This window comes from Natrix helvetica, assembly GCF_964273705.1.
Source record: "Natrix helvetica genome assembly, chromosome: 7".
Lineage (NCBI taxonomy): Eukaryota > Metazoa > Chordata > Lepidosauria > Squamata > Natricidae > Natrix > Natrix helvetica.
In genome coordinates, this window is record NC_138558.1 from 44,914,082 (window position 1) to 44,938,830 (window position 24,749).

The 24,749-nt window shown below is 36.0% G+C and overlaps 1 protein-coding gene across 1 annotated transcript in view; it reads right to left on the reverse strand.

Annotated features, from left to right (window-relative positions):
• The window catches only part of SNX25 (sorting nexin 25), a 56,163-nt gene that overhangs the window by 25,124 nt on the left and 6,290 nt on the right, over positions 1-24,749 (reverse strand). Inside the window, exons 3-6 of the mRNA XM_081959749.1 lie at positions 22,132-22,348; positions 15,716-15,888; positions 14,594-14,780; positions 11,256-11,326 (exon numbers count right to left, since the gene is read on the reverse strand). Coding sequence (XP_081815875.1) covers positions 11,256-11,326; positions 14,594-14,780; positions 15,716-15,888; positions 22,132-22,348 — 648 coding nt within the window. The remainder of the gene's footprint in view (positions 1-11,255; positions 11,327-14,593; positions 14,781-15,715; positions 15,889-22,131; positions 22,349-24,749) is intronic.

The following is a 24,749-nucleotide window of genomic DNA, read 5'->3' on the forward strand; positions in this document are numbered from 1 at the left end:
CACATAATCATACATAATCACACTATATCAAAGTGCATATTTTATATTTATCAGCAAATAACAATCTTGCTGCATTAAAACATGCATAAAATGATTAATTCTATCAGATGGAAATATATGTAATTTAAACATTTTAGTTTAGGTATTGCAAACTTTGAAGATGAGAAGACGTATGTGCAAAAGATAGAACTGTTCATTCAAATAACTCTTTCTATACATCAGGTTTGAAGTTATTCAATAATTCTGTTAATTCAAATGCTTAAGATATTTTCAGAATAATGAGAATATTATTATTATTATTATTATTATTATTATTATTATTATTATTATTATTATTAGCGTTTATATACCGCCCCCTCTCCCGAAAGGGACTCGGGGCGGTGTACAGTCCGTATTAAAATACAACAGATTAAAACGTAGAAATAACTATATAAATACATGTATAAGAGGAGGGTAAAATATGCCAAACTGTACAGCTAATAAATAAATCAATACAAAAGTTTAAAATATCAAGTTAAATTTAAAACAATATCCCTCTAAAAACCAGTAAGAATGTGTATGCCAGGAGGTAGACGTTAAAATTATGTCAAACCAGCCAGTCGGAACAGGTGTGTCTTCAGTTTCTGTCGGAAGGAGCGGAGGTCAGTAGTGGTTCTAATATCGGGGGGGAGGTCATTCCAGAGGGTTGGGCCCATCACAGAGAAGGCCCTACTCCTTGATGTCGCCCGTTGGCATTGCCTCGTGGACGGCACCAGGAGAAGGCCCTCCCTGTGAGAGCGGATTGGCCGCAGGGATGTATGTGGGAGGATGCGATCCCGCAGGTAACTAGGCCCTATGCCATGGAGCGCTTTAAAGATGGTGATCAGAACCTTGAAACGCACCCGAAAGACCACAGGTAGCCAGTGCAGCTCGCGCAGGAGAGGTGTTACGTGGGAGTACCTAGTACTCCCCATGACTACCCGCGCGGCTGCGTTCTGGACTAGCTGCAGTCTTCGGGCGCGTCCCAAGGGAAGCCCCATGTAGAGAGCGTTACAGTAGTCCAGGTGAGACGTCACCAGTGCATGAGTGACTGTGCGTAGGGCATCACGGTCCAGAAGGGGGCGCAATTGGCGCACCAGGCGAACCTGGTGGAACGCCCCCCTTGCCACGGCTGCCACATGATCATCCATTGACAGCCGGGCGTCTAGGAGGACGCCCAAATTGCGCGCCCGTTCCACAGGGGGCAATTGTTCGCCCCCTATGGCCAGTGATGGGATCAACTGGCTGAACCGAGGCGCCGGTAGCCACAGCCACTCAGTCTTGGAGGGGTTGAGTTTGAGTCTGTTGTCCCCCATCCAGACCCCGACGGCTTCCAAACACCGGGACATCACTTCGACAGCCTCGTTGGGGTGGCTTGGGGTTGAGAATACAGACCTGATCCATATATTACACCAAGAAACCAAATGTAATTCTTAAGAGGGACTGGCAAGGCTGGTTAAATAGCATTCAAAATATTAATAAAGTATAGCATCGCATATATTGTGAAAACTCTTTTTTCAAATACTGGATTCCCTCCACCAATTCAGTGATAGTTCCCGGCAAGAACCACAACAAAAAATTGCAGACTAGCAATTATCCTCTTTCCATAGCAGTGCATGAACTAATGCAAAATACTGATTACATAATAGTCAATTAAAATTTCATTAGTTGCTTAATATATAAACTCTCAGGTCATAGCATAACATTACTACTACCTACAGTAATTGGCAGCAATGGGTAAAATAATTCATAAACATAAAGAAAATTCCACTTTATACCTGCAGTGATACACCATGGTATTCCATCATGATTGATTACAATACCCATGTCAAAATCAGTGGTTCAGATTTGAATTATCTATGGGTTCAGTCATTCCATTACATGCACGCATCTTACAAGAATGAACCCTGTATTAAAAATTATGAAAAGTTAAATTTCCCAAGTCAACTATCCCTGAAGTAGCTGATCTTCATCCTAAACTAAAACTGTTTCTCAATCTCAGGGCCTTTAAGATGTCTGGACTTCAACTCCCAGAATTACCCAGCCAGCATGGAAGCTGAAATCCACACATTTGAGAATTGAGAAGCACTTTTCAGAGAACAGAAACACTGTTCAGAGACATCCAAACATTTCAGCACTAAGATCTGCAGCTTTTGCACTTCCATTTTCTTCTTCGTGTTATCTATTCTTTTCAGCAAATGTAAGAGATCTCATCTTCCTATTGAGTATTTATTATTTATTTAAACTTGTATGCTGCCCATCTCGCCTACAGACATTAAATTATGGGATTTTACTCCTGTCTCTGAATAAATAGCAGACTTTAAAAAGGATGTTCTTTGTTCTTTCTGCTGGATGGGTGCTTTGGATAGTCAGAAGCCAGTGACTGATTGAATGAGAGAGGATCCATGGTTGAATGGATAGTTCTTTGCAAACTTCTCCAGCAAATGAAGCTTTCTAGTAACTATGATGGCTAATAATTGCCACCCAGCCTCATTTCAATATGAGATGGGCAGCAATTTTAATAAATAAAATAATAAATAAGCCTAATAAACTGAAGATGAATGGTCAGTCTAAAAAGTATATACATTAGTTGAAAATTTGTGTTCATGAATAATGTGCATCTCTAATTAGTTGTAGTGAAATTGAAGAATATATTAAACAGGGAACTGTACTCAAGCCTTGAATCAATAAATGTATTCAATTGTCATACTGTGTACTTTATTTTATGTGATTGTACCTATCAGGCACAAAGATCCTGAAAGCGGGAAAATAAATTCTGTCGTTCTCCTTTTCTACTATCTCTAAGACTCAATGATTTCATTTTGGACTAGCTGAGCTGGTGATAATGATCGATCAGATTTTTGTTACAAATCAGATTCAATCTTAGTGAAAACCAAGGACTGTTGCATTCTGAAATGCATTCTTGGATATTTTTTTAGAATAAATCATCAGAGTGAAATTATAAGGAGCAATGGTCTTGATATCAATTTATCCCATGCAAGTACTAATCACCTTTGATCATCTTTCTTAGATGCTGAGCTGACACACGGTCAGCCTCTTGTTGTCACCTTTTTAAACAGGAAGTAATCTCCCTTAGTGGTGATTAAATGCAACATTTCCCTAAGGCAGGGTTCAGCAACCCGCGACTCTGGAGCTGCATGTGGCTCTTTCAGCCCTCTGCTGTGGCTCCCTTTCACCAGTCAGCACCACAATTTTGAGAGGAGCTTCCAGTTTGGGGGGAGAGCAGGGCACACCAGGGAGACTCTATGGCAAGGGGTGGGTTTTCTGGTCAGATCCACAATTGATAGGGCCTTCAGTTAGGACAGGTAGAGGAAAAAAGATGCTGCGCTAGGAGGAGACTCTATGTTGGGGGGAACCAGATTTCCGGTTGGCTCCAGAACTGAACGGGGTGTGTGTGTTCCAGTTAGGACCTTTGTGGCCCTTTGAGTGTTTAAGGTTGCCGACCCCTGCCCTAAGGGTACCAGTACTGAAAGCTTAGCAGGTTTAATTCTTAACCAGAACTTGAAATTACTCTGGTTTAAAAAAAACCTTAGGAGAAAACCCAGGTTAGACTTTTAAGCCAGGGCAAATGCACAATGTTAGTAACGAACAGAGGAGATACACCAGCCTTATGAAGCAGTCCAGACACTCAGAATAGTTCTAATTTTATTGTAAGTTTAATTAACAAAATCCTACAAGTGTGAAAGTTCCTCTCTTCCTCCTCATCTTTATAGTCCAAAAACCTACCTAGGTTCCCTTCCGAGATGTTTGCTATAGCCACATTCTTTTTGTGGACTAAGCTATCCTTTGTTTGACTATTGTCTAGTTTACAACTGTTCCACCTGTCTCCTAAGGTCATTCCCATTATCATTAGAGGATGCTATAAAAAGAGGAGGGGGAATACTAATCAACAGTTAACGTCTAACCATATTATGAAATCAAATGATTACGGGTATTAGCTCAGGTTTGGTTAATAATGTGCCAACAGTTTTGAAAAGGATGACTTCATGATTATTGTTATCTCTGAAAAATACATGCTGGCTTCCTTAAATTTGTTTCAAAGACATGAAGAAAATGGTGTAATTAATTACAGATCTGTGGAAAAAATGAGAAGTCTACCAGCACCTTTGCCATGTAACAAATTTTATTAAAAGGCATAGGCTTTCATGAACTTCATACTTTTAGTTTATGTCTTTCCATAAAATGTGTTACAAAAGGAGCTACCAGACTGCTGATATGATTATCTTCCAATATATAAAATGCAAAGTATTTAATGATCAAAACATCTTGACTTCAGCTGTTCTAGGTTTTCCAGATATGTTCCAACAGCAGAATATATCTCAACCTTACAAGTCTATTTTGCTAAAATCAGAACAGGCCATTTGTATGTTACAGCACTTCTGATAAGATTGGAACAGCTCATTCCAAAAACAGATTAATTCTCTTTCCATTTCCCTCTGCCAGCTTAGGTTAAAACCAGTGAAATACTTAATAGGCTTGTTCTACAAATGCAACTTTGTACAACTTTACAAAATAGGGTATATACATTGCTATAACCCTAATATATTATTGAAATCCAAAAATATATTGTTCCTGATAGAAATTATGCAAAAACGGTAAAATATGATAAAATAACTATTTAAAAAATCCAATTTAAATTTGGCAATGCTTTGTTACCTACATCCACTTGTAAGCTTCCTGTGCCCACAGAATTGTGTGCTTTCGCACAACAGCTTAAAAGCTCATGTACATTACCTTTCACACCAAAATGTTTAAGGGGCAGAAAGCTCTTTAATATATAAGTAACAGAGACACTAACTGGTACTACTGTATTTGCTAAAACTGAAATCTTTTTAAGTAGAGTGGGAACAAACCCTTCCAAGAAAGAAATGTTCATTAATGGAGTGTTTGTTCAATTTTGAAAGAGACGACTAACCTTATGGTGAAAAGTACAGCAAACAGGGACTCCTAATGGCCCATGACCAAGTAGGTGAAAGAAGAAAGAAATACAGGTGAAACTCAAAAAATTAGAATATCATGCAAAAGTTCATTTATTTCAATAATGCAACTTAAAAGGTGAAACTAATATATGATAGACTCATTACATGCAAAGCAAGATAGTTCAAGCCGTGATTTGTCATAATTGTGATGATTATGGCTTACAGCTCATGAAAGCCTCAAATTCACAATCTCAGAAAATTAGAATATTACATGCAATCAATAAAACAAGGATTGTACATAGAACAATATCGGACCTTTGAAAAGTATAAGCATGCATATGTACTCAGTACTTGGTTTGGGCCCCTTTTGCAGCAATTACTGCCTCAATGCGGCATGGCATGGAACTATCAGCCTGTGGCACTGCTGAGGTGTTATGGAAGACAAGGATGCTTCAATAGCGGCCTTAAGCTCTTCTGCATTGTTCGGTCTCATGTCTCTCATCTTTCTCTTGGCAATGCCCCATAGATTCTCTATGGGGTTCAGGTCAGACGAGTTTGCTGGCCAATCAAGCACAGTAATCACAGAGTCATTGAACCAGGTTTTGGTGCTTTTGGCAGTGTGGGCAGCTGGAAAATGAAGTCAGCATCCCCATAAAGCTCGTCTGCGGAAGGAAGCATGAAGTGCTCCAAAATCTCCTGGTAGACGGCTGCGTTGACCCTGGACTTAATGAAGCACAGTGGACCAACACCAGCAGATGACCTGGCTTAACAAATCAACACAGACTGTGGAAACTTCACCCTGGACTTCGAGCATCTTGCAGTGTGTGTCTCTCCATTCTTCCTCTATACTCTGGGTCCTTGGTTTCCAAATGAGATGCAAAAGTTGCTCTCATCAGAAAAGAGGACTTTGGACCACTGAGCAACAGAGCAGGTCTGTTTTTCTTTAGCCCAGGTAAGATACTTCTGACGTTGTTTGTTGTTCAGGAGCGGCTTGACAAGAGGAATACGACATTTGAGGCCCATGTGCAGGATCCGTCTGTGTGTGATGGCTCTTGATGCACTGACTCCAGCCTCAGTCCACTCCTTGTGAAAGTCCCCAACACTTTTGGATGGCCTTTTCCTGACAATCCTCTCCAGGCTGCGGTCATCCCTGCTGCTTGTGCACCTTTTTCTTCCACACTTTTCCGTTCCACATAACTTTCTATTAATGTGCTTTGATACAGCACTTTGGGAACATCAAACTTCTGCAATTACCTTTTGAGGCTTTCCCTCCTTATGGAGGGTGTCAATGATGGTTTTCTGCACAACTGTCAGGTCAGCAGTCTTTCCCATGATTGTGATTCCTACTGAACCAGACAGAGAGAGACCATTTAAAGGCTCAGGAACCCTTTGCAGGTGTTATGGATTAATTAGCTGATTAGAGTGGGACACTTTGAGCCTAGAATATTGCACCTTTTCACAATATTCTAATTTTCTGAGATTGTGGATTTGGGGTTTTCATGAGCTGTAAGTCATAATCATCACACTTATGACAAATCACAGCTTGAACTATCTTGCTTTGCATGTAATGAGTCTATCTCATATATTAGTTTCACCTTCTAAGTTGCATTACTGGAATAAATGAACTTTTGCACGATATTCTAGTTTTTTGAGTTTCACCAGTATATGTCTTTGATCACATCTTTCCTTGAAAGCACTTGGCAGGCTGATATGTAAGAATACCACCATTCTTTTAACGTCTTTCCATACTTCCTCTTCTTTCTGAATAAGCTTACAGCTACTACTTTATGTATTTCCATATATTTATGAGATAAAATGATTGATATTTCATCACATTATACTTGTTTCTGACACAATGTCAGTGCATGAGCCTATTATTCAGCTCACAGTCCTAAAACCAAAATATTCATATCTAACTACAAGTATCATAGCTGATTAGTTCAGAAACACATTAAACCCAATATATCTTATAATCAACTTGCTTCTCCAGTTTCACGTTTTCCAAGTGGACAAAAAGCAGACTGGGCTAACCAAAGATAAAGCAAACAATCTTCTAGCAATATCTAGTAATATATAATTAACGCTGAACTGTGGAAATTATTCTAATCCTTCTCCTCTCCAAACCAAATATAAAATATCCTACAAATCAAGAAGCATTATTTAAAGAAATTACAAAGTGATCATTAAAATGTATTTAAGTGGGGAAGAGGGCAAATGTTATGAATTAAGACTGCCATCATACTCTATTCTGGATCCAGCCAACTATGGTTAGCATTAAAAACAGGAGCATCTGCAGAAGGGCCAAGGGAAGACAGAAAGATGAAAGCTTCACAATGCAAGTTTATCTCTTTTATAGGTGCACCATGTATGACACACTTGTATGAAATGGACAGGGTTTGCAACATTAATCCAGCAATGTTGCTCTTGTCATTCTGAAAAAATTCTGTAAGCTTCTGTAGATATTGATGTTTAGAGAGCTTTGACAGCCAAGTTGGTTTCAGTAAGAGATGGCTACCCTGAAGAACAGCATCACCAGCTACCCTGCTACTGTCTGCTAGAATCTTCAGAATTAGGTGTCCAAAAGTATAAAGTTATGTTTTCAGAACAGGCACAAAAAAGGCTAATTACAGTCAGAGACTAATTTAATAAACAAACTGCTTTATTTTTTAAAGCCCCATTACTTCATCCAAATAAAGCACACGCTTCCTCTGCAAAGAAAGACAGTCCTGGTTTGTCTTTTTTTTAAATAGAGCAGAATATCTAGGACATATGATTTTCAATAACACCTATAATGACTTTATAGAGCATTGCAATTGAGGGAAAATTCAATCCCGCCCCCAAAGAGAGATACCACTCAGATTGAAAAGCTACATAGAAAAGCGCTGTGACATTTATGCTACGTCCAGCATCTCATTCTCATCAGCCTGCAAAAGTTCAATAAAGATTGGGTATCAGCTTGCCACCAGAAGCCATTTCTGGCAGAATGTTTAGCCAAGGATATAGGAAAGAAACATCTGAATCTGAAACCATTTTGCAGGGAAGAAGATTCATAGCTTTATCTCTCTTTGGGGGGGGGGGGAGGTGGGGGGGGAATATATTAGCCGAAAAGGACACTTCAGGGAAAGTGTGTAATAGCAATGCTTACCAGGAGCATGGATCAAAGAACAGTCATGGTGCTGAAGGGCAAAAGGAAATGATGCACCTGTCTCTACCCTTATTTTAACTCTCACCAACTGGTTGCTGTAGAAACAGCAGGAATATACTGACTATGCTTACGGTACCTTTCTTCTTCCTCATCCTTTCATCTTTTGCATATTTTTCTTTCAGATTGTAAATGAAAATATTGTGTTTGTAAGCTAGAGTCAGAGCCTTTATGATTCATGACTGATGTAAAAACAATCCAACTATCATTCAAACATATTTATATTTATTTATTTATATTTGGTGCTTCTAGACCGCCCCCTCTCCCAGAAGGGACTTAATATTCATGATATAAAAAAAAAAACAATAATGACACTGAAAAAAAAATATTCTGATAACTCCAACATAGATGTAGATCCAACATTAGAGAATATATGTAGCTCAGGGCTGAACAACTGGGCTCTTACTATTATCTAAACTTGGTTGTTGCTACAGATATTTTATTACCCAGCTAGATAACATCACCATATCAACCTGTGTATCATCTCCCATCCCTGTTCTCTTTATGTTATCTAGGTGGGTAATCAAACTTCTGCAGGAAATCCAACAAGCCCAGAAAATGCCAAGAACCCAGCATGACTATCTGTGGTGATCTCATATCAGATGATCACTGCTAATCATGTTTAATCAGTAGTGCCACTTATGAAAGGATTAGAGTCTTGCTGTTTTTCCTGGAGGATTATCATCAGCCCCAGTTAGACCTTTGGGTAGCTGAAATGTTGAAAGAAGTGAGCCATCCACTTAAGACTCACTCCCACCAAGACCACCGAAATAACACTCAACTCCCTGCAGATAGATACTGGATTAACCTCTATTTTACACTGCACCCAAAACAGCAGTATCATTCAACAGCAATAAAAGAAATTACCCCCCCCCCAAAGTACTTCAGCTAGTTTTGTCAGCATAATTAGTTCTGACATATTTTAAAGCCAGTCTGCTAAGTGATGTATAGCAAAGGGCCAAGGCATAGCATAACAGCATTAAAGTTATACAAGCAGTTTTAGCACAGCATGAGGAATTTGGATCAGATTAGTTATTTTGAACCTATCCTGTATTTGAGTTCCAAAGATATAATCAGATCAGAGATGCCTTGAGGCAAAATGTGCCTACATTTATACTGCATCAGTGATATTTTTCTTCTATAGTTTTTTTTATCTGTTAAAATAAACGATCAATAAAAATATGGAGGGAACCCCAAAATACTAATTTTGAGATAATATTATGCCCAATTAGTTTTATTGCCTTGAATAAAAGACATCAATCATTTCAAATACACTACCTATCTTTGGATTTATTATTTCATGATGTTTTAGTAAAAAATTCACACAAATATATTTATGTCAAATAAATATCATAAATTCTTTGCTGTTGCAGAAATTAAAACGTCTGAGATAGGCATTATTTTAATTACGTATCCTTCATTGTTCTTATAATAAACGTGATCCACTTAACAGTGCCCTAACTAATTGCTTAAAACAGTGGTTCTCAACCTTCCCAATGCCGCGACCCTTTAATACAGTTCCTCATATTGTGGTGACCCCCAACCATAAAATTGGTGTCTCGGTTCCTAAGACCATAGAAAATATGTGTTTTCCGATGGTCTTAGGCGACCCCTGTGAAAGGGTCGTTCGACCCCCAAAGGGGTCCCGACCCACAGGTTGAGAACCACTGGCTTAAAACAATCTAAGAAATTGCAATCAATGAAACATTTAGAATGATTAATACCTATAGAAGCACACTTAATTTTAAAAATGTAGGCACTGAAATAATTAAAAATTCATTAGACACATATCATCATATAGTATATACAAACTACTTTTTTTTATTTTATTAAAGCTTTATTTTGAAAATGCCTGTGGTACCTTAAGAAAAGCTGGTTTTGAATAGCTTCATACAACACTCTAAAATTAGAAAATTCTGAATCAAATAAAGCAATCAAACAAAAGCAGCAGTCTGAAAAAATGTTCCTCAACTGCAAAATGTTTAAAAATCAGTGACTGAAAGAGGAAAATAAAACACGTTTGCCTGGTGCTCAAACAAAGACAAATTTGGCCTACTCTAATCCTTCTGAGAATGTTCCAGAGCACAGATAAATCACACCTAATTTCAAATATCAACTACAGTTAGCACCTCCAGGACAGTGCAACTGTTATAAATACATGCCAGTTGCCAAGAGCCTAAATTTTGACAACGTGACCAAAAGTGTGAAAAATGGTCATAAGTCAGTAACATTGAACAGTCACTAAACAAATGGTTATGAGTAAAGGATTACCGATGAACAGAATACTTTATTGGCTAAGTGTGACTGGACACAAGGAATTTTTCACAAATCATAAAAGTGTGATTGGACAGAGTTTATTACAGGTAATAAATTACAAAGATCTGACTTAAAAGGGGGTGTGTGTGTCTTCTTCTGTGTCCAGATCAAACTTTAAAACCATCAGAATGAAGCTACCTTCTTGGCTTTGTAGTTGGTCAAAAATAGGTCCTTATTGGCACATGGTTCTGGTAGTAGTCAACATATCAGCAAATAGGCTGGGCTCTATCTTCCTCCACATTCACACAGCATGTTGTATCCACTAAGAGCCTCCAGTTGAGCACATTGGTTTTACACTTAGGCACTCCAACCCTCAACCTATTCAGGGTTCTCCAAGTAGTATAAGGGCGGCTGGATTCTTCAGCCATATCTCCCTTAATGTTATTCATTGCTCAATGGTTTCCTTCTTTCATCTTTTAATTTGATTTTATCTTGCCTACCAGCTAGAACGTTCGTTCTTGCCATAAAGCTTTTCCTAGGTCGTAGTCTGATTGAACTGGTGATTCCACACAATAAATCAATACTTTTCAAACCCTCACTGGTTTGAAATGTCATCTTCGCACAATATGTTTTGTTATTTTGAGGAAAAGATTCCAGAACCCTTAGACTTACTTTTTTTAAATAGTTGTTTGATTCCTATAGAATTGGATACCTTCTGAAAGCCATAATGTCATATAGAATTTTATAACTACAAATGATCAATTGCTGTCACTTCTGCACAAATGATCATAAGCACAATTTAGCCATAGGTTTAAATGTATCCTGAAGAAACAACTTACCTTTTTGGCGTTTCATCTGGGGGATGTTGCTGATAGTGGTTGCTTGAACTATTTCCACCATAATCTGATACCTGAATGCAAAAAGAAGAAAAGGTCAAGTTTCTGACATAATCTTCCATAAACCTAGTACTACATCTTCCAGAGATGAAATGAAAACTTGAGCTTTTCAGACCACTTTATGCTTCTGATATTGAGCTGATGCCTCTAATGAAGCCTCTAATGAAACCTCAAATAAAATGGGTTCATCTTGAAAGTGCTCTCAGGCTTCACTTTTTTTAAAAAAAAGATTTGTTTGCAGTCTTTTTGCTCTTGCAAATGATTTCATAAGTCACCCATAAATATTTTCAATTCTACCATCACAAAAATGCATCACTCACCCCTGTAACATATTTTGATAGTTTTAAAACACATAATAATCTGCCGTTTCTCTTTGTAAGCTGTACCTAAGTAAGTTGCATAAAACTCAATTAGAGTAATAGTTTATAATATTCAGATTTCCACTTAAATTCAGGTTATCCCTCCAAGTCAGTTGTATCTATTCTATGGCTGCTATCTACCACCTGACTCACTTGCTACAGGAATGACTGGGAGAAATATGGCAGCTCTAAGTAGCAAAGGCTTGTAGAACTTCCGAAATCCAAGCTCAAAGTGCCCCACTGCACTGCAAACGCAGGCTTAAGACAGTGCCCTTCCATCAATGCCCTCATTGCCAACTTCAAATCTAACACATTCATCAAATCCAATCTTTCCAACTCTGCTGCCAGCTCTTCCATCAGCCTGCTCCCCATCTTCCCAGAAACATTATAAAACCTCAATTTAATAGACATTGAATGTTCTGCAGGGGATATCTGGACTCAGATTTGAAGTTGATAAATGTAGGACTATTAATATAAATGCAAACTCTGTCTATGTAGGAAGGTTTGGTATCATTTGGAATAATCTGAAACACAAGTAGTCCTTGCTTAATGACCAGTCTCTTAGTGATTGTTCAAAGACAAAGGCAGACCCCAAAACCTCAAAATCCTGGTTCTGGACTTCCAAAAGCTGCACACACATACATCCTGCAGTCACGTGAGTGTATTTTGTGTGCTTGGCAACCACTTCATCTTTATGCCTGGTTGCAGTGTTTCAAGCTCACATATCCACAATTTATGGGGTTTTTTTTTTTGTCGGTATCCAATTTTTTTGGCCAGTTTCTGGCAAAAGTGCTAAAATAATATGTGGATTTGCTTAATGAATACTGCAAAAAAGTCATAAAATCAGATCCTGTCACATGGAAGCTTCTACTCATGGCCATTATGTCTTATAAATTTCAGGCTCCATTACAGTCATAATTAAATTAATTAAAATTAATTTATAATTAAAAATTATTGTAATCATTAAAAAAATCAAATTACTTTAACAGAACATTGCTAAAATGTTTGAAAATGTTATTCTGGGGGGCATAAACAGGTGAGCCAACCCTACATTATACATCTGGACTGACAGCTCACCATCTGCCTTTGTTTCTTCTGAGTTAGTTTGCTCAGAAAAAACTACTAAGATCTCACCTGTTAATGAACAAAGGCTAATTTTTACAGAATAAACTGTAAAACATAACCATAGATAGATAGATAGATAGATAGATAGATAGATAGATAGATAGATAGATAGATAGATAGATGATAGATAGATAGATAGATAGATAGATAGATAGAAAGAAAGAAAGAAAGAAAGAAAGAAAGAAAGAAAGAAAGAAAGAAATAGAGATATATAGATCTATATAGATATGTATGTATTGTGTCACAACCCCTGGTATGCCCAAATATGGGAGGGAACACACTGCTTCCCTTTTCTGTCCTTTGGCTTACTCCAGGAGACCATCCAGGCAGAAAACTATATTTTTAATGTTGCCTTTGTTGATAAATGTAGGACTATTAATATAAATGCAAACTCTGTCTATGTAGGTAGGTTTGGTATCATTTGGAATAATATGCGTCCCCATCCAGAGACACATACCAGGGGTTGTGACACAATACATACATACCTATTTCCCCGGCTTAGCTGATAAAGGAGAAGAGCCTGTGGCTTAATGGCTAATACACCTTCCTAATATGTAATACAGCCCAGGTTCAAATCCCAGTAAGGGTATGGCTAGCTGATGAGAGCTAAATAGCTTGAAATAGATCTATACTAGTCTCCCTTTATTTATTTATCAGCACAAATACAACACATCTATATAGATATATACACAGTATAGACAAAGGACCCAGAAAAGGTGTGGGGTTGTAGTACCTTGAGAATAGACAAATTCAGGATTCTGGTTGGGAAAAATAGAACAGCTGAAATAGGATAGATAATGAAAACTGCCAGTATGCAGTAATACAATAAAATTAAATCCCATAACCAGAATTCTAGTAAAATTTAAAAATCTATCAAAGCCCTACAAACATTTGTCAGTATATTTTAAATATCAATAGAAACAGTGCATAATGCCAGTTTTCATGTTAAACAATATAACCACAGCTACTGTTAGTTTATATGAAACAGCTGGCTAGTGTGCATGTGTACAACTATAGATAAAAATAAAATCTGTTCTGGAGTTTATCTTCAGAGATGAGAACTGCCAAGGTTATAGTGCTCTTTCCCATAACTGCCATGTGCTTCAAAAAAGTATTCTGGCAAGTTTATTACTGGAAAAGAGAGAAATGAAGGAAAGATGGTAAACCTGCAACAATCCAGATGTTGCCAAGTTATATACACCAGCAGTTCCAATGCTCTTCCTCATTTCAAGGCTGAATAAAGAGTGCTTTCACCACTAAGTTTTCCCAAGGTAACACTTTATAATGAAAACAAATTGTATTCAAAGAGCAGCTGAACTACCTGATCAAAGACACACTGTTCAGTTTATGAATTAAATGAAAATTGTTGAAATTGCAACTTTAATACACTATATGAGATAAATGTTGAAGTCCTGAAAATTAGAATTGAAATTTGAAAGGGACCTGATCTTAGATATAGAAGGTTTTTGGTATTCAGATAAATCCCACATTCTCTTTAGTTATAGCAGAAACTACAACATTATCTTCTGTGGCTCAAAAGAGAAACAGGAATGTTCAGCAAGATAAAAATTCTTGGGGCTTGCTATTCTGTGGTCAGGAAAGCAGAATAAGTTGTTTCAAATTCTTGGATGCAGAGATGCAAACCTTATATAGGCAAGGTACCCAGGCCTGGCTATGATAACATTAGGACTATAAATACTGAAATATTTGACTTGGACACATTTAATCCACCTCCATTAAAGCAACAGAAGTGGGGAGGGGGGTTGTTATGTTTCCTGAGAACAAACATTAAGATACCTTAATCGTTTGAGAAACTCAATATCTGAGTTACAGTTAATAAGTTTGATGAACTCTTCGTAAGAAGGAGCATATGTATAAGCTCTCTTGTGATGCTCAATCAGCTGTTCTCTGTATTCCATCTGGACAAGCAACATGTGGTTGATGTAATTTGGATCACTCAATAGCTCTACCATTGGTTTCAGTACTAAAATTAATAAAAACAAAACAAGAGGTAAATATGCATTAGGTAGAATCAATTCTTTTAATAAGAAAATATTTAAAACATACAAGTCAATTCTATTCAATACTCAGAAACTGCCAGTAGTATTCCATGATGATTGTTCGTAGAAGTTAGAACTGGACTATAGCCTTTATTGACACAGAAAAAATAGAGTTCACAACACTTTTAAAAATTGTGATCACAGATTGTGATTTGAAAATCAATTTACTATAATATTGCTAATATATTCTTGTAAACATCACCCTACAACATTGGAAAACTGGTGCTATTAGCTTTAAATCAGTTGATTGGTCAATTAAAGCTTTCAAAGAAAAAATGGCTAAGAATGATTTTAAAATTAGCTAGGCTACCAATTAATGTCATCCAGCATTTAACTACCGTATTTTTCAGAATATAAGACACACCTTTTTCCCTCAAAAAAGAGGCTGAAAATCTGGGTGCGTCTTATACACTGAATACAGCATTTTTTTGCCTCCCAAAACCCTGCCCTTTCACCAAAATGGCCGTGCATAGCCTCTAGGAAGCTTTCAGAGTGCTCCTGGGGGCTGGGGAAGGCAGAAATGAGTGAAAAATGGGCCAACTTTTGCTCAATCCCCCCCCCTCCAACCCCAGGAGCACTCTACAAGCCTCCTAAAGGCTATTCATGCCCTTTTTTTGACAAAAACCCGGCCCCTTTCGTGAAAAACAGGTGGTTTTTGGGAGGTCTGCAGAATGCAAAAACTTTTTTTTAATTTGCCTCTTCAAAATCTTGGTGCGTCTTATACTCCGGTGCGTCTTATACACCGAAAAATATGGTAATTGCTCAATTTGTAAACTAACTTAAACAAGTTAAATAAAGGTATAGCAATTTGGATTGAGACTATCAAATAAACTTTTTTCCATTGATATTTATCTCACACCTTTTGCTGCAAGTATCTCTGCCAGGACTATACGCAAGCTTAAAGACTGAGCATCCTTTGAGGGCAGAAGACAATAGACCAGAGTCTGAGAGCATGCTTGCAGGAATCTTGCCTCTTCTTCAGAATTCCTCAAACAAGGATGCAGTAAAAATGGCCGTGGTTGTTCTTCCAATCTGTAAATGGGATAATAACACTGCAATCAGACTTCAATCATCATTATTTAGAACTACCAAGCCAGAGAAAAACATGTAAAAAACATTCCTTCTGTTGAATTGTGCATAATAAATTTTACAATGGCATATGGAATAATTGTTTGTTTCTCCACTACAATTCTTTGCCTTTTGCTTATTATTCTAAGGAAGAGAGGAAGAGATTTCTAAACTAGTTCTAGTCATAACTAGGAAAACACAAAATCTTGTGTTGTTTCAGAATAATTACTATTTCTTATAAAATCCAAATCTGGGGTAACTGAGGTAAGGCTACTCTTTATTTTAAAAAGCCAATTTTAAAATGTGGCTCAGTGAAATAGCTTGTTTTAAAAAGCACAATTAACGTAACTTCAGAGGTATCATTATATTGTTTTTAATCCAAAAGAAAAGGTGGAGTTTCCAATTTCTTTGTACTACAGTATATTAATTTACTGCAATTCAGTAATGTCAGTGGTATTTATTACATTTATTCAAAACTTTTGCTTATGTGGATTTAATTATAGTTAGACATTTACCATTAAACCTTGATCTTAAATTAAAACTTAAAACTTTTCTACATTCAAAACCTGACTTGATTGTGATACACTAGGTTTTTTTTTTAATGTCTATTAGTTAAGCAAGTACCACAGTCCTGTAAATAATTTTATCTTACTATCTGTGGCTGGTAAGCATTACAGTACTTTTAGAAATATTTGTTTTGTTTTACTTTTAGGCATTCAATGGTTAGTAAATTACAGATATATAGTATCTGCTTATGAGCCCCAGCTTCATCTTTCAAATACATTTCCAAAAGAGAGGTATGCAATGAAGAAAAAATACAATATTTTTCTTATCTATGAATTTGCTGGGTCAACTGTTCCAACAAAATCCTATGCTTTGTCATCCCTTAAATACGGTCAAAGGCAACAAAGGAAAAGAAAGAGGAGGGCAATTTCTTTATGAATCTCTCACATAACCAACATTCTCCATTATCACAAAGATAAAAGAAAGAAAAGGATAGGTAGGAGGTTAAGAGTGACATCACCAATAGAAATGGACTATGCTGCCTTCCAGCCCTCTTGGATAAGATTAAGAGATGTTGTCACATTAGCTAATTATATCTCCCAAATCCCAAGTATAATCAGAAAAGAATCGCAGAGAAGATCCACCTACAGAACCAGTAAACATTCAAGTTATTTTCAAATAAAATTATCATAAAGTTGTCAGTGGGCTTAGTTCTATTTTTTTACAAGAGAAATAACAATAATGTTTACCACAAATCTTCCCTATCATGCAAAAAAGATCAAAGTATTGAGATGTTCAACCCTGATACACTGAAAAAGTTTAAAGAGAGGATTTGCAAATCATGTAAACAATAAGAATGTATAAAGAATTGATTTAAGTTGAACAGTTAGATCTTTTAAAAACTCTCACCTTTGCTGTGATTAAAAATAAAACATAATAAGGCTGCACTATATTTAAAAACAAAATGAAGCACAGTCGAATAGGGCAGACTAACTATTCTACTTTGATGGGGGAAAAAATCAGATTAAACAGAAAAACAGCTCAGAATTTAGATCCTCAATTTCTGTAGAAGATAGTTTCATATAGTCAGCAACAAATTACATTATCTCATTTAAATTTTGATTTATATACTATTGTATATAATTTTCCATGTGAATGTGTGTTATGTCTGTCTTTTATATACTTAGTAATCTGCAAATCCTGAAAAAGTAACCTTCCATCAATCTTGGAAGTGCTAACATATTTTCCAATTTCATATTGTTGTTGTTGTTCTTTGCATGAGTCAGATGTTTAGACTGGATTGGTCATTTTTGTCCACTTATCAAGTCCCTCCCAAGGACCTGGGATAGATAGATTTTGTTTGATGGTATTAAAAAGTATCATTTCAGGATGTAAGCAAGCTGTTCCAAGCTTCTGATAGTATACAAGTAGAGATCCAGATGTTTGGGATTGTACTCAAGCTGCCTATTACTATTGATGCTATCTTTGCTTTCTTTTGCCAGAGTTATTCTACTTATACTTGAAGTTCTTAATATTTTGTGATTTTATCCAGTTCTTTCTCTTTTATTCTGCTATGTCCACTATCCAGACTTCTTTGTCTTTCTTACTGACAATTGTTAAGTATAGGGTGTTATGTGACAGGTGTGTTTGTAGTCTGAAAACCCAGGGCACTTTAGCTTCTTCATTTTCTATTATTTTGTCTATTTTATGGCCTTATCAGTTCTTGCTTGTAGGCAAATGTGAGTTGAGAGGAGGTTTAGGGGAGAGTGATTCTTTCAAGGCTGAATATCACAGAGTGATTGCAGTATGGTATTTACAAGAAGCACCCAGATTATTTAAGTTCTTCCTTTAGATTTTAAGCAAGCTTTCAGGAATTTACTAAATTTCTGATAATTTGATAAAATGACAATAAATATTCTAATTGAAGAAGGCACTGCATATTATTTTATTTCTTTTCTCAAAAACAGAAATAACATATATTTCTTATGAGAAAACCACAATTTATTTTTTCAGTAGTTTCAAATACATTTTATTACATTTTAATATAAAATTCATTAAGTGACATTTCTATTTTTATGGACATAATAGATGGGTGTAATTTCAGTTTTTTAAATAAAAAGTCATCAATGTGCAGAATAACCTGTAATATCATTGTGAGATCTATTTAGCAAACACCCAGACCACCAACCAGCAAAATATTTCCAATATTAAGTTTACAGGCAAATGACAACTATACAAAAATATATTGGATTGGCTTGTGTTAAAAAGTAACTGAAAACTTTTCTACAGTGTTAAGTATGGAAAGTCAAAGCAGTAAAGTATTTCACAAATGTAACTCATCTTCACTATGCATTATTTTCAAAAAACAAATCCTGAGTGTCTCTGGGAAACAAGATGTATACTTGTAATACAGAAAAACAAATCAAATTACGTTGATTTATTACTATAGAAATCAAAGACGGTGTACTTCTTTTTCACATGACTGTATATTAATAACTGATCCAGGAAAATAGAAAGTTTTTTTTCAAGGGAATGTGCTTATTTAAGCCTTTTATCTGTTTAATTCCATCCTTAAACCAAGATGTGTCTTTGAAGTTATCCTGATACTTCTTTACCATGATAGTTCACTTGTGATATTAACAGACATGACTTGAAACTGAGAGATAGTTTCCACAGCAATAAATCTATAGTTTTCTTTGGCTTTTCTATTAGGACACACAGCTTCATTGCCTTATCTGCATATTTCCGATATCTAAGTTTTAAAAATTGCAAAATTAGAAGATGCTTGATTAGACATTTATGGATAGATTTAACTTGGCTAACAATTGTAAAGAATGTGCAGTAAAACAGATGCTCAGTTGTTAAGTTTGCTAAGAAAGGTAGCCTAGGGAAGAAAACCAATTTCCTACCTATATTTAGAATGTTTTGACAGGCATTAAGATTGCTATTTACAGATAAAAATCCTCTCACGTTTCCCACACCTGCTCTATGCATTAAAATGAGTGTACTGGAAAAGCTATTAAAGGAAGACAAAGGATAGAGTACAAACAGTACTTCAACCATCTTTTCAATCTAATTCCCAGGTGGATTAGAATTCTCTGCACTTTTTTTTAAGCTGTAAGAATATCAGTGGCAATTAAGCAACTTGCATATGATTTCTCAGAAGACCTAAGGATGTTCAAATCAGGTAAGTTGTACTGAAGATGTAACTAGAATAAACTCTTACCTTTAATTACTATTAATGTCAGAAAAAATGGTAATTGATTGTGGCATAATCATACTTTAGCTTTCTGGAAACAAAACAGCATTATGCACATCTTTTTAGTAGAAGTCAGTGTTAAGATTTAATGTAGGAATTATTCTACAACTGATATTTCAATTACGAAAGAAAGCTGACTTCATCAGAAAAAAGTAATCTGTTTACTCGTATCACCTTAGTAGGATTTTAGGCAGAGAAGGCTAGATAAACAATCTCTACAATGCATGAATGGAACACAAAATGCAGTTTTAGAATAGTCTCAATTAACCTTTTTTTTTTTTACTTAGAACAAATGAATCATGGTTTTGCTATGATACTTGCAGAGAAGATAATACTAGCCAGTTTTTTTTTTAATTAGATAAACTCAATAATGCAAGATTATCAAAATGTCGAAAAGCATATATCACCACATTAGTTAACACCAGTTTCTTTCATAATGGTCTTACTTTTCTGCCTGAACCACCTTACTAAATAGATTATAGCAAAATAAACCCTGCTGCCAATTTTGCTATTATTTCAGGACTAAATCATTTTGTATTCTGCTCTGATAATTTCTCTCCATATTCTTGTACAGTATGCTTTTTAATCCAATTCATTGGCTTTATTTGTTTTTCATTTCGTACATTTGCTGGAAAAGTTTTCATCAAAATATAAATAAATACAACAAATTTAAAACAACTATCCATTGAGTTTCAAGGTCACTGAAAGACTTGGACCTAATTTTCATATTCCAACTATTATTAAACCATACTAACTTATGACAGCTACTCAATTAATTATTATTATTAAATAGACATTAAGAGGAGGAGGGAGAGGGGGATGGAGTGAAGAGGAGGAGACTCTTTCGTCTAGCACAGACCCAAATCTCAGCAAGTCATTCTAGTAAAAAATGCAAATGTTATTTGAGGTACAGTGATAGGAGCATGGATGGGGTCCACAGGACCACCTGAAAAGGCTATCAACTTTCTTTTTTAACGACCACAGAACTCAGGAAAAAATTGCTCCACACCATTCTGCCCTGATCAGAGGCACCTGCAGAACTATGTCCAATTCAGGAACCACAATTCCAAAAGGATAGTGATAAATCTCAGCAAATTCAGAGGACAGCTACTATATGATGAAGGGAAACTAAACATTTTGAGGAATAGTTTTAAAAGCTGGGTATGCTTAGCCTACAAAAAAAATATGCAGGAGACTCATAATAGGAAAATATCTGTAAGTATTACATCCAAAATGAAGTACCCTTATAGTGTATGGCCCCAAAGGGTATAACCAGAATCAATGGCTTAAAACTACAAGGAAGAAAGTTCAAGGATGCCATCAGAAGGAACTTGATTATGTTAAATGTATAATTTAATACATAGATAAAATAAGAACTGTCAGTTAGTAGAATGTAATCCTCTTACTACATCCATACAAATACCTCTCAGGTTGGGATAATTGCATATTTTACTACACAGTCTCTTGTCACATAAGATGCAAACAACATGGAAACTCACTTTTCTATAAACTGCTTTAATGAAAAAGTAGACTGGGTTCCTGGATAGAAAAGAGAGAATATCAGGCACCTTTTTGTAGTAGTAATCCTTTCAACTACTCCAACCAACCATTGCTGCAATGCTCAGCAAAATCAAAAAGGACATCTAAAATTACAACAGAAGATGTCATTGCAGGAGTTCATATATAAATGACCCTGGGAACGATATCTGAAGATTTTAATCTCTTTGCATATATAAATGACCCTGGGAACGATATCTGAAGATTTTAATCTCTTTGCAAGAATAGAAGGAATGAGTCAGGCAACCATGTCTGAAACTACCTTGATGCAAACTTCCTCAGCCAGTGTCATATAAGTGTACTGGATTTCAAATCTTATAACCCTAATTAACAAGATTATTGGTTAAAAATATAAGCATTAATTGCAAAAGTTAATATTGGTTAAGCTCATTTGACCAGCTTTAATAAAGAACAAAAACTAAGTTATCAAACAGAAGTATATTTGGAAAAATAATTAAATACAGATATATGTTCTTGAAATTTATAAAATTCTATAAACAAGCCCAATCACATCTCTGGCCTTAGTGAAATCCAGGATTTGAATCCTGGTAATAGAAAATTAGATATTTTACACAAGATCATCTCAGCACATCATCCCGAGCAGATGTTTACAGCAGACTGTAAGGAGAATGCATCTCTCTGGGATGCTGCTGTGCTTGAGCAGACCAATCGTAACTGAGCAGCACAATACTGAGACAAAATGCCCCACAGTTTGGACATGGCTTGCAGCACTCTTGCCAAGAAGACATGTCACCAGCAATGCTTCCAGGAGTGCTATCTCATAGTTGCTTTTGTCATCTCAACACACTTCAGACATAAGCAGGAAAAAAATAACCATTACTAAAAGCACAATATAGAAAATGCGTGTTCGTGGGATGTATTGTTACCTGGCATTGGCTGCTTTAAGATCACAGAAATGGTTGAGCACAGCTTTCACCACATCATTGCAAATGACTTTAACTACATCAATGTGACGGAGCCTGTGCCGCAGCTGCTTGGCAGCTTCCCAGAAGTCTTCAGACAGTAGATGATACAGCTGTCCTTCATCTCTGCTCAGGTTTCCATACCAAGACAAAATATAATCTCGATAGATGTAGTCAAACACTGCAAGAAAGAAAGAAAATATCAGGATGAATCCATATTTAACACCTCCCTGCCTCTGCCAAGTGAGGCAGAACTATATCTGAAAAGTCTGTCAATTTTCTTTTTTAATGTTTTACATTTTCTTCCTAATAATAAGAAGAATGGCAATCTTACAACACAAGAAATCCAATCCAAGAAAGAAATTACTGGAGATCAACACAGAAAGCCCATAAGTGGATTAGTTCAGCCCAATATCTGAACAGAAAGTCCAAGGAACTTATCCCATGTTTAAAAACAAAAAAACCATAACTGTTGGAACAAAGTAGATCTGTGGAAAATGCAGCATCATAAGCAAAACCAAGTTTTGTTCTGGGGAAAAATTATCAAAAATAATCAGCACCTATCTTCAGCCTGACAAGTGTATTTCTCAATTTGGCAACCAATGTCTACAAGTTTGCAAATATAACGTAAGGCTCAGATAATATTTGTTCCTATAGTAGTTGACATCATGTAGCATTCTATCTTTACCTCACCTATTACACTATGAATTGATTTTTGTTGTCAAATTTACAACTGTTTATTCAGTTGATTCAAATAATATATAACAATGCTTTTCTATTGCAATTCCTTATTTCTATAATTCCCTAGGAACCAGGGTCTTCTACTCTTGATTGTTCCTACCTCCCACCATAACCCAATGCGTCAAAATTGCTTTTATAAGGAGTGGCTGCACCAATAGCAAAATCCTACAACTGGTTTTTTCCTCTCTAGGAGTTCAATATTCATGAAGATTCAAAATGAATAATACAAAAATTCATGAACACTTCTAAATGATCAATGCTAAATCAATATATTTAACATTTTAAAATAGTAACACACCAGCAATGATTATTCTCATAGAGAAATAATAATCTATTTTATGTTGTTGCTCATCCTGTTTTTTTCTGAATAAATTGCTTCTTCTAAATCTTTCATTTTACTCATGAGTTTTATCCAACCAAGGATAGATAATGCCTGTTACCTAAAATTTGCCTTCCTAAATTAAAACTTCATCTTGATCCCTCACGTCTGTATAAGGACACTGAAATCTATTGGCCATATAACCTGACTTATTTTTTTCTGTATTTATATTATCTTTCACAATCTTAGGACCAGGGATCATTCAATGAAGTTGACCGTAAGGATATTAAATCCCCCCCCAAAAAAGGGGGGAAGGGGTGATTTCCAATCAATCCTGGAAATAGATTACTACATGATGAAAAGATGGCCACTAACTTGGACAGATTTAAGAAAGGATTGGATAAATTCAAAGATGACAATCTATCAAGATGGTTAGTCTTAAAATTCAATGTAATCTCTACCTGGGGCTGCATGTTTCCAAATCATTGCAGGGGGACAATCATGGGAAAGAGGATATACTTCTAATTCCTCCCTGTTCTAATCATTCCAGAAGCATCCAATTAGCTATTGTGAAAAAACAAATGCCAGACCAAAATGGGTCTTGGCATAATCCACTCTCATTTGGTCATAAGAATTGACTTCAGCGGTATAGAATTATCAGACTTGTCTATTTGAATCTTATAATAGAAGCCAACACAATAGACAATAAGAAAACACACTAAGAACTATTCTGATAACAGCTGCCCTTCATGTGTCTTTAGCTGCCAGATACTTGAATGGTACTGTCCAGAAAATTGTCTAGTACCTCCCAAATTTGGCACAAAAGATGAATTCTGCTGACAATATAAGATTGGGAGACCAACAATGGAGAATATGCAGCGATGACAAGACTGAAAGCATACAGTGTATCTATAGTAAGTCTAACCAAATTTGAGCAAGATTGACTCCCATATATACTACATATTATACAGGCCAAATTTAGATATTTGGAGTATGATTTCTTGGAAAAACTAATGAGACCAATCAAAAATATTAGATGAAAAGACTTAAATGGGTACTAGCAATAATATTCAAAGTATAAATATAGAGATTCTGCTCAGCAACTAGAGAAACAAATGAATAGAAAAATTTCTCAAAATTATTTTAATAATCTTTTGTATTTTATCCTTGTGCTATTCAGCTGTTACTATCTATGGCAAATCTGTTGATTTTCATTATTCTAATAAAAATATCGTTTTAAAAAGATATTTAGTCAGACAGCTAATTCACAATTCACTAGAGTTCTTGATCGTTTAATCAACAGAGCTGGCAAGATTTACCTATTTTGTAATTATGATAACAATCTGAGGCCACTGGATGAAAGAGTAGAAGTTTTAAAGTTCTTCTCCCAAAAGCCCTCTGAGTAAATACACCCTGGCCCTATGGACCTGCACTGCTAAAAATTTCTTATACTTAATGTTGCCTCTCCTATCTTCCTGGTGCCTTATGCCATAACCCTAGAGGTAGGATATTTACTGGCCAA